Source organism: Gadus macrocephalus, chromosome 10, assembly GCF_031168955.1.
Source record: "Gadus macrocephalus chromosome 10, ASM3116895v1".
Classification (NCBI taxonomy): Eukaryota; Metazoa; Chordata; class Actinopteri; order Gadiformes; family Gadidae; genus Gadus; species Gadus macrocephalus.
The window spans coordinates 18,726,875-18,738,803 of NC_082391.1; the positions used below are offsets into that span (position 1 = coordinate 18,726,875).

The following is an 11,929-nucleotide window of genomic DNA, read 5'->3' on the forward strand; positions in this document are numbered from 1 at the left end:
AAGGATAAGCACCCCCGTTGTGCTAAAAACGGATTCCTTGATAAATTCTCCCTTTACAGAAAATGACAACCGTTTTAACTTGTTCCTAATGGTATTCTGAGCTTGACTCAATTTTTTTCTTTTTTTCTTTTCACAAGACTTAGTCAAGCATGACATGACTCAATTTTTGTTTGTATACCAGATTTAATCTCAGCCTTCCCTGGAAGCCGCTGTGGATAGTGAGCCAAACAAGGCTCAATGTTGTGCTGTGTGAATACTGCTGGTGAACCTTCAGACCATTTACATTTACATTTACATTTTACATTGACAGACCATGACAGCCGTGAGGCAGCGTGTCGAGCTACGGTCTCCATGTTGTTAGTGAGTGTGTAGAAAAACGGGCTCTGTGTTGTTTTATGTGTTTGGTTGTGAGGTGGTCCTAAAGGTAGTCTTCCAAAAGATACCTTGCGTCAGCGGGTATCAGTGAGGTCAGTGGAGGTCAGGAGGTCCTCACTTGACTTAAATCAAGGGGAAGGCATCCTGTATCTATGTCGCAATCACAGGCACTCTATTGTAGCCATCTGTGTGTGAGTGTATGTGTCTGTGTGTGTTTTTTCTTTATGTGTGTTTGTCTGTGTATGCGTGTGTCTGTTTGTGTATGTCTGTGCCTATCTGTGTGTATGTGCGTGTGTGTTTTCTTTATATGTGTGTTTGTGTGTCTGTGCGTGTGTGTGTTTCTGTTTGTGTATGTGTGTGTGTGTGTTTTCTTTTTGTGTGTTTGTCTGTGTGTGCGAGTGTGTGTTTCTGCTTGTGTGTGTGTGTGTGTGTGTGTGTGTGTGTGTGTGTGTGTCTGTGTGTGGGTGTAAGTGTGTTCCTGCGTGCGTTTGTGTGTTGGGAGGGAGAGTGGGAGTGTAGTAGGTCCGGCTAACCCTGATGAGAAATCTGTGACCAGGTCATGTGATGGTGGGGGGGGGGGTGGTCACTACGGCCACCTGAACAAACCCAAAGAACATAAACCCCTCCTCCTCAACCAATCAAAATACTCTCAGGTGACACCCCTTACCCAGCCCATTGGAACTTTCCCCCACTAATAGTCTCACATTTCCACATAATAAGAGCAGCAGAGCCTAACGGAAAACAGAAGTGACGTGCCCACCCATAACACATAGCTTACAAGCAAACAAACCCGCATCCAAATGCATTCTCCTTGTTGGACGCCAAGAGCTCCTCTCTCTCTGTCATTGTCACACACTGATTCAAGAACAAACAAGAAGATAAATGAGAGCTTACTGACTCCATTAAGTCGCTATTTCAACCATTACAGATCTGAAAAATGGGTTTCCTGTAGAAAAGATACTTTCAAATGTACTTCCGTGTAATTTTCAACAACAAAATCACATGAATTAATTATTGCATTACAATACATGCGTTAAAAAAAATTCCCCTTTAAAATCCCATATCCCTGTATTCACAATAAGTAGGAAACTGATTACATCTCCTTCTTTTCCTCCGGGTATATCCCTTTTGATTTGATTTCCTTCCATGCTTGGACATTAAACATGCAATCTTTGGCACAATGCAGTCTTTTCATCCAGCGAGGTCCTGGCCGGGGCCAGGGGAGTGACGGTGGCCTGACCCCCAGCCTGACGGAGGCAGCAAGATCTCTGAGTGGACGACTGAAGACTCAGACGAGTGGATAAGGCTGGAGACTGGTGGGTAAGCCTTGGAACAAATCTGGAGATGAGTCGATAAGAGCTGTTCTCTTGAAAGGCGCCAGGCCCCGGCTAACGAGGAGGTGCGATCTATTATCACTCTTAAACTAACACACCGTGTGGTAAAAGGGCTTTGTCAAACATGCCGTTTATCTACTATGTTCTATTCTTTACTCCCGACCCGACCCCGACAGCCAGCTGTACACACGTATGACTTATCCTTGTTTTATTTGGCCATGATTTGCGGCTTTAATGCCTGAACTTTCCTCGCAGAATTGAAGAAGAGCTGTCTCGCCTTGGCTTATATCATCGCCTCCTTCCCCATCTTTCAACTTTTGTATATGTGACGGGAATTTTATTTCTTCTTCACTCACAACCTACTTGCTCAAAGCTCAAAGAAGGAAGGTCAACCCAAAGGCATAAAAAACTGGAGGAAATACACTTGCAGAACCACAAGTAGGTCCAGTAAAGATTTCTTTTCAGCCCCTTTTTTCTTTCACAGCCTCCTAAGTTCAGCTTCACAGGATTCGAATAAATTCCCTCCAAACAGGGCCTACGCTCGGAGGTACTCACTGTGAACTGGACCATATCTCCCAGCACCTCCCCTATAGACTGGGAGGAGACGAAACAGGCCTCATCAGTTAGTACAAGATGGGACAATAAAGGCGTATTTTTAAAGCAATGAAAAAAATTGGCATATGCTGTAACGCTGTCGTGGTGAAGTTACAATGTCGTAATATTTAATATATACACATGTGATGGCAAGTGACAGAACAAAGAAACCTACGCCAGTGGAGCCAGGGGACATTTCATTACTCGCTACAGCAGTTGGCAACCGGAACACAACATTCTGCTCAATCTTTTATCCCTCACTAATTCCACAATAGGGACAACCAGAGCAAATCCAGGGGCAGTCATCACAGTTTACAGTGCATACAGATGTAGGCCACCAGAAAACAATAGCCTAAATATAATCATTACCGTCCACAGCATGTAAATCTGCTCACACACATGCTAGCTTTGGTCAAGTTACACAGTTCCAATGCCTTCAGGGCACAATTAAGTAACACAAAAACACATCATTTAGGAATAGGAGTGTGTGAGAATCGTTTCTCTCTGCCCATGCGCCTCAAAACCACGTTCTGTGCAATCTGTGCCAGACATCCACCGCATTCCCTCATTAGTAAAGAGCTGCAAAGGTCTTCCTGACGTATATGTGCTCCCTCTCAACCTCTTGAACACTGCCTTCAAGTGACTTTGTGACCAACCAATTCAACAGATAGTGATCACAAGTAAACTGAGAAATTACAAGAGAATCTGTTGGTTTGAGCCCTCTAGTTACTTGTGCTTTGGTATCATTTTAACCCTATCAACTCACCTGAAACCAAGTGCCTTTGAGCATCCCCTCGGGTGAGGAGGAACCCCTCAGCGAACAGCAAGACCCCAGCTTGAGGGCACTGTGGTTGAAGGGTTATGGTTGATGTTGTATCTTTCTTTGGGTGTACACTTTCAGTGCCCTTTAAAACCATTGTGTAATATCGATATATCTATACGTGATATACCAAGTCATCTACAGATATCTTCTGAATAAACAACAACAGAAAAATAAGGTCAAAAAATTTATATTAATACATTTTGGTATGGGGAACAAATTGGAATGTACTCCAGGCAGTCAATGAATGGTTTTGTGGCATTTTTTTTTGGAAGGCTTTTGGGTTTGAAAGCTGCCATTGAGTAGGCATGATCTCTGCCATATGGAGCCCGGGTCAGGGCACTCATTAAATGCTCCCGTATGATACAGTAAGAGAATTGTTCCCTGGGGCCTTTACAAGATATTTGTCTTTTTTTCTTAAAGCCAGCTTCTTGTAGTGTGCGCTTTCTACATTCTAAAATAACTGCTGTTTTGCGAAGGCCCTGGGGGTTATGCTAATGCACTCTGTTGATCTGATTGGCCACCTCATGCATGGTTTGGCTGAGAACAGAGATTAACAATCTTGACGCAGTAGTTTACTGTAAACATGACATACGATCCAGAACCAACACTGAGACCGTGGATGTGTCAGAGAATTCTAACCCTTACTCGGACGCGGGCATTAAAGGTGACATATTATTATACCAGTTGTGAGTGGGATTAGCGTCACAAGCCGTTTTGAAAATCTGCCTCTTCTGACATCACAAGTGGGTGTGTCCACCTAGATGTATGACAGATAGATCAGTCTACGGCTTGTAACGCTAATCACACTCACATCTGGTGGTATAATATGTCAACACGTCTGCTGTGTTTGCAATGTGCGTGATTATTCACCTGATAGGGGTTGGATCATGCTAGTTTCCCTGGCCATGACCTCAAAGCAGCAGGAAATTCAATAGGGCATGTTCTATCAAGCTTGTTCGGAATAAAATTTCAGAACGACAAAAAAAAAAAACACATATTATTTGACTGAGAATAAAAGAGAAAACCACAAATAAAAAAGAATACAGCACTTCTTATAACTCACTAGGTAGGGAGACTATACAGACTGAGGAATAAGTAGGCCGACAGGATATACAATGGGCTTTTGTTAAGAAAGCATGTGAAATGTAATGCTTGTGCACAACGCAGCACATACCACAAGATGGGTTATCTCTGTTTGAGCAACCACAATGGAGTCAGACTAGTTTTACAAAATAAAAATGTCGTACTTAATAATTTATTGAACGACAAGAAACTACAAGGAATTCTAAATGGGTCACTTACACATTATTATACTTCCTCCTTTTCAAGGATCACAGAATAAAATGGGGTGGAAGTTCAAATATGATTCCAAAGGTTGTGTGCGGATAACGTTTAAAACACAGATACCAAGAAACCATTGTGCGTCAAGGCGAGTGGATCCATCCATGCACAGTAAGACACAGAATATACACTGCAGTAGGAACAGTGCCTACGCAGGGCCACATACTGGTCTCACACTTCCCACGAGAGCAAAACCCTCTGGAGATGCATCTCCAAAAACATCACTTCAAAGACCCAACATTGTATCTGCCTCTGGAGTTGCTGTCCTCATATTATGCATGATGCATGCACTTATATTAATGTTTCGTTCACGATGTTGACATTCCGTGGGATTAATTTCGTCCCCTAGCAGCTATTAAATGGTGGTTCAAGTCAATACAATTATGCCAAACAATAATAGGACTAAAACATCAGTGCAATTTTCTCAGACATCACGCACAAAGGGAAAAAACTGCTCCTTAGCCTATCGCACTACTCTCAAACATCAAGTGTTAGGATGTCCGTGCGTTTTTTCCAGGGAGCAACAAACATCTTTTTGTGCAAACAGGGAAGATGTTCCGATCATGTGCTCTTCATTAGCTATTTTTTAAGCGGAGCTACAAGCGTTCCTCTATGTTCTCATCGTGATGAGGACTAGGCCTCCGTACGTGGTCGACTGCACCAGTTCCTGTTGTCATTCTGGGACGTGGAAACACTTTTTTTTTGGCCCGGGATTGAGGCGTATGAATTGGAGTTAAATGCATAAAGTCTTAACTTCAAGACCGCCACAGTTGAAATACATTAAAACCCTTTTGTTGTAATTTGTTATTCAATACTACTTAAACTCACAAATAGCCTGGGTCTACAACATTTTGTTGTTGTTGTTGTTGTTGTTGTTGTGGTATTAGGCTGAAAACAAGCAATGATGTTCTTAAATGTGGTTTAGTATTGACAAAACATTTTGACAGTGTGCCCCAAGGGGTGGCCAGAGCGGACCACGGCCACCCTGATACAATCGCGAAAGATACATAACACATTAAAACAGGATTATTGTGGAACAGCATTAGCTGTACTGGTATTAGTCTACGCACACCATATAATTTTTAACGTCAACTCTAAAATAGGAAACAAAAGTTTCTCAGTATGAGATTCTTTAATGTGCATAATGAGCTAGTTTTCAACAAGTCTCAGGGCCTAGCTCCCCCCTCCCCCCCCTCCCCCCCCCCCCTACACACACACACACACACACACACACACACACACTTTCTGAGCGCTAGCGTCTTTGATGAGAAGAGAGCGCACGCGGCAGCGTGCGGCCGCCTAGAGAAAAAAACCTTCATCCATCGTCTAGCCGCTCCTTCTCAGGCAACCAATCAAGTATGTGGACGGGCCCTAATAGTTCACCCGATGTCTTTCAGAAGGGCCCTGTGCCTCCTTTTCAGGCAACCCATTATACATTCCGATGGGGCGGGACCCGTCATGCTGAAGGACTTGTTGTAAGGAGGCGGGTTACTTATGCCGCTTTTCCACCGCACATGTAGCTCGACTCGACTCGACGCGACTCGACACGACTCGACACGGTAGCAGCACGGGTCGTTTTCCACCGCAAATAGTACCTCCTGGACGTGGGCGGGGTCGGCTGCGCGAAAGGGCCGTGACGTATTTTTGTACGCGACGCAAACAACACCTACGCAACCCACACATGGACAGAACCCACATAACAACAATGGAGGACATCGATAACATTACTATTATTAGCTGTCATGTTGAAGAAGTTGAAGAAGTGGAATATGTTGGCTGCGGCGCTGCTATGGCTGTAACCAGCATGGTTGCCATGTCGCTCTCGTGACTTCGTCACACTCTCTGGCCAATCAGTGGCCGGCCGTCTGCCGACGTCACCTTTTAGCATCGGCTCAGCTCGCTTGGAACCTAGAGCGAGGCGGTACTAAAAAATGCAGCCACTTCAGGTACCAGATACCACGTTTTCGCGGTGGAAACGCCAAAAATGCGAGCTGAGTCGAGTCGAGTCGAGTCGTGTCGAGCTGGTACCATGCAGTGGAAAAGCGGCATTCCCCTCGGCTCGCGGTCCAATACAGGAGCCTTTTTGGTGTGTTCCAGATGCCTCGGACACCAGCCTTCCGAGTTGCAAGTGGGAATATCTCCCAGCTTCCTTGCGGCATTTCATGGAGGCAAGGCCCCCTTTTGGTCGGGCCCCCTCGGAATTCTGAGAGTATGCCGAATTCAGTGATGACACTCTCAACAAAAATGGCTGTGCCTGTAAAGAGATTTATTTTCTTTGTATTTGTACCCCGTTGGTCATTTTAACGCTCTTATACACTTAATTACATTGCTGCTTTATTCCAGTCGTCAATGTATGCATTGCACTGTCTTGCTGTGCGTGCAATACAATGTAAAGTTGTGTTGTTTGTTTTCGAGCTGCAACTCGGAAGGCTAGTGTCCGAGGCATCTGGATCACACCATTTATGGCGGGTACCCAATGCTCAAAACAGACCGACGCCGTTAATATCATATGTCGAGGACCCGCCTCAACCGTATCCAATCAGCGTCGAAAAGTTAGGAGTGGCTCAGAAAGCGCCTACACCGAGGCAGGCACAACCTGGGCCGCTACGCGGTCGGATCGAGCCTAATTTATTGTCAGAAGATCAGAACAAAAACAATTGGTGCTCAATGTGAAAAACGATGTCAAACAAAAAGATATAAAGCAGAGGGTGAGTGGTTATATGTTGTCATAGAAACAAACAACCCCCCCGTTCAATAGATAATAATTGTAGAAATCCTGAAATTCTGTTATGGCTTTTGGTTTAACTGTGCGGACTAGGCCACTGAAAGTCGCCCGATCTGGCAAATCCCATTTCTGGGGCGAAACTGTAGCCCTGGTCTAACATGAAAAACTTGTGGCTGACAGCCAGTGGACACTATAAGCCGGCATGCAATTACATACACAATTCAAAGGGTTAATCCCATGATCACAAGTTATTGCATTACACAACTTTTATAAAGGTTTCAAATAATACAATATGAATTGAAAACATAATCCACTTTAAAGGTCATTCACATATAAATTGAAATTTTATTTCTCACATTCAAAGTTAAACATGAACAACGTGGAATGACAGGAAATGAAACAATACTTGATGAACGCTTGTCAACTTCTGTATACAACAACCATACAGACACTTTAAGTACACATAACACTAGTTGGACCTCCATACACAATGCATTTATGCCAAGGCTAAGCATGATAATATTCAAGTATAGCAGTCAGAGTATAGAGGTCTTTATCAAATGGCCTCTTGTGTTCCAACGAGGATCTAGCAGCACTGAGACACATGCAAGGAGAATGACAATCATACAGAAAGAAACCATGCACTGTGTGCTCCCTCTGCTGCTCACAAACAGTAATCAGTCGAACTAGAACGTTTTTATAGTTGCCCCTTTAGAGGGCCGTAGGTGAGGAGAGTTGTAAGAGCAAGGTAGCAGAAAAAAAGCATAAGGGAGCAAGATTTGGAAATCAAACTCCCTCCCTCCGTCTATTTCTTTGCCATTGAGAAGTGGTTGATTCCATGCACTGAGAATTTGATTGACAGGCAATATTGATCCCCTGACCCAATTGCGGAAGGGATGCCCTTATTGGTCAGAAAGTAAGCACAGCGCACAGCACATTGAACTCACTAGACGAATGGCTGTGCCATTTCTGACAAATAATGCTCAAAATCTTGGCTACTGCTCTTTTTTTACCACAGTTGGGGTACCAGCCATTTCAGAATACAAGAACAACAAAGAGTATATATTGTGATTCCAACCTCTCAAAGCATAGGATAGGTTCCCTGATGAGGAATTCAATCCATGGGTTGAAACCATAATTGCATTAGACTCGGATATCCGTCCGCATATCCGTATATGTTTTCTACAGTAGCAATAATGTTCAGTAAAATTGAATTACTTAATGGATAAATTAATTACAGATCTAGCAATAATGTCAGTACAATACATGTTTGATCTTCATTTGAAGGCCACTTGATTATATCCATACTGAGGAAATGTTCAATTTACTTTAAATTCTTACATATTTCCGTGACAACATGCCTGCTGCACCAAAACAAAAACAACAATTTCTGTATCGAAAGTTCATCTATAGAGAATGATATGAAACAGACCATATAATAGCTTATTACTCGTAGACATTCATACATTTTGGCTTGTTACAATGTATTTCAGGTTTCAGCCACTTCATTATATCCATACTGAGGAAAAGATCAATTTTCTTAAAATTCATACATATTTCCGTGCTGTGCTGTCCGTTTCCAAAACCAAAACAGTACTTTATTTCACTGTATCTCCCTGTATAGCTACTTCATTATTTACTTTACTAACTACTTCTGTATCATGCCTTAATACCTTTAGCCAACCCGACTCACAGTGGCCCCCATAAAACACCCTATCGATGCACTCCACTTATCTCATATTTACTCACCCTTCCTAAATGAGGTCCTCGCTTCAAATCAATCCCAACTCCTCCGCCGCCGACCTGATGTTCAGGTCTCCGGCACCACGGCCTTGATGGCCAGAGGCTCACCTGCCTTGCCCTGCTTGAGCTGGATGGACCTCCGCCCCGACGTGCGCATGGTGGACATGCGGCGACGGAACCCCTCCCCGGAGAAGAAGTACAGCAGCGGGTCGAAGCAGCAGTTGGACGCGGCCAGGCTCAGCGTCACCACCACCGACTTCTGCATGAAGATCAGCCTCTCGCAAGACCCGTTGGACAGGAAGCTGAGGTGCACGCTGCGCTGCACGTGGTAGGGCGTGAAGCACACCAGGAAGGTCACCAGGACGATGACGATCATGCGGATGGCCCGGGTGCCCTGCGTCCCTCTGAGGGTATGCGTCCGGCGCAGGCACAGCGAGCGGATAATGCCCGCCGAGCAGACCAGTATGATCAGGAAGGGGATGAGGAAACCCACCACCAGGGACAGGTAGTTGAGCACCACCAGCTTGGTGCTCGTCCCGCTCCTGGGCGGCTCGTAGCACTTGGTCTTGTTGGTGAAGGGGTCCTGGGTTTCCCCCGACATGAGGAAGGGGGAGGACATGGCGCACACAAAGACCCAGATGAAGATGCACGCCAGGCGCGCCCGGCACTCTGTCACCAGCCGTATGTTCTGCACGGGGAACACAATGGCCAGGAAGCGGGAGACGGACATGGCGGCCATGAAGAGGACGCTGCAGTACAGGTTGACGTAGAAGGCGTAGGAGCTGATGCGGCAGATGAAGTCTCCCAGGTACCATTGGCCCTTGTTGGCGTAGTAGAGGATGCGGAAGGGCAGCATGCTGACGCAGAGCAGGTCCGACACGGCCAGGTTCATCATGTACACCTGGAAGGGCGACTTCTTCTGGTAGGTGCGCAGCAGCACCACCAGGGCGAAGCCGTTGCCGAGCAACCCCAGCAGGGTGATGATGGAGTACATGGTGGAGTACACCTGGTTCCGGAAGTTGTCGATGGATGGACACTCGGTCTTGTTCTCTGTCTGATTGACACTCAGAGAGGCAGCCTGGCAGACAGACAGACAGACAGGCAGGCAGACAGACAGACGGACAGGAAGGCAGACAGACAGACAGAAAGGCAGACAGATGGACAGGCAGGAAGATGAACAAACAGACATATAGCCAAGCAGGCACACAGACAGATAGACAGGCAGGCGGACAGACAGGCAGGCCGATGGACAGACAGACATATAGCCAAGCAGGCACACAGAGAGATGAACAGATAGACAGAAAGGTGAAGCGAAGGAAAGTCAGACATAGAAACAGGCAGACCGACAAACAGACAGACAGATAGATAGGCAGGCGGATAGACAAACAGACAGATAGATAGGCAGGCGGTTAGACAAACAGACAGATGATAGATAGGCGCATCGAAAAAAATACTTCAGTTTGACTCATTGTGTAGTCATCTGTGAGTTTTTAATCTGATAACATGCCTGCTGCAGCAAAACAAAAACAACAATTTCTGGATCGAAAGTTCATATCTAGACAATGTTATGATGACCAATGTTATGAGACCATATAATAGCTCATTACTCGTAGACATTCTTACATTTTGGCTATAGCTACAAAGTATTTCAGGTGTCAGCCGCCAACAGCGATTGTTGTCGTAGTTTTGCCATGTTCAATGTCACTTTACAAACCTCTCATCGGCAAAACGTCTTCGGATGTAGCCTATTTGTATTTTACTTTACTTTAAAGACACCAACAATTCAGCATTCATAATTAGTTACAAAATAAAAAGAATCGTCAATAATCTTACCAGTCCAGTCCCGGAGTAATTGTTTGTAAGTGCCATATTCATTCAATGTTGTCCTAGGCGTATTCACACTTGATTAATTTGTATCGAATTACGAGTTGCGAGTTGCGCATTTAGAACAGCGAGCAATGCGTGTCCTGAGTCAACTGTTGACTATAGAAGGACGCGCATCAAGTTGAATGGAGCTCGTCACTGTCTTCCCAGAAAACGTATCCTCCTACATTCTCGTAACAAATGAAAGTCATTTCCGACTCCGAGGATATCATATATTATACAAATTTACATATATTGTCAATACATATAAGCAATAATGGATAGGCATATTTATGATAGGCTGTTCATCAAATTTGGTTTAACTATCAGGCCTGGTAGTTACGACTTAATATAACTGAATCAAACGCATTATAGCTTTCTTAGATATTAAATAAAACATAGAATAATTTTAATCATTAATTTAGTCCAATTAAGAATCTTCTCTAGTTGTAAGCTTTATTTCCGGAGAAAGTTTGGTTAAAATAGTTTTCTCTCTCACATTCCTCCCAGCTAATTTAAGAGCCTCCACCCGTTAAGATTACTTCTTAGTTGTGTCTAGTCTACATGTCAGAGGAAAAATATGCACTGGTTGGACCCGTTCTGTATTGCTGCGGCAAGCAAGGAAAGATTATATGAGAAAAAAACACCTGCATGGATATAATCTTAACACTGCAGTCTTTACTTTCAATGTTGGTATTTCCAAAAAGGAGAATATTGCTCAACCAACCACATACTTGAATCCTTGAAAAGCAGGGTCAAGGCTCAGCATAGGGTCATGGTCGGACGAAGGTCAGGCTGTAGGCCTATTCAGCGGCTAGGCGTGTAAAGTTAGGATGCACGTGAAAACAAAACACATGCAATACACAATGAAACAAAACCTAGTAATAAGGAAGGCAACCACTTAGCACACACCCATTTCCTCCCTATTTTGTGTTGCTAATGAGCTGCTGCTACTTAACAAATGGACTGTGGAGATGGCGGTGGAAATTACCAACTGATTTGAACAAAGGTTCTGGTGGTGTGGTGGGATGAGGGATGACTAATCCAACTCTAATTGACTTAATGATGAGGGCGAAATTTCTGAGAGCAAATCTTTTTGCCTCACAACTGTGCCCACAACACAAATGCATC

The 11,929-nt window shown here is 44.4% G+C and overlaps 1 protein-coding gene across 1 annotated transcript; it reads right to left on the reverse strand.

Annotated features, from left to right (window-relative positions):
* Positions 1-7,506: 7,506 nt before the first annotated feature.
* On the reverse strand, positions 7,507-11,506 carry cysltr1 (cysteinyl leukotriene receptor 1). Its single transcript, XM_060063624.1, has 2 exons — positions 10,769-11,506; positions 7,507-10,013 (listed from the first exon to the last, which is right to left on the reverse strand). Exons 1-2 carry the CDS (start codon positions 10,808-10,810, stop codon positions 9,003-9,005), a joined length of 1,053 nt encoding a protein of 350 aa, XP_059919607.1. The 5' UTR covers positions 10,811-11,506; the 3' UTR covers positions 7,507-9,002.
* Between the last annotated feature and the right edge of the window lie 423 nt (positions 11,507-11,929).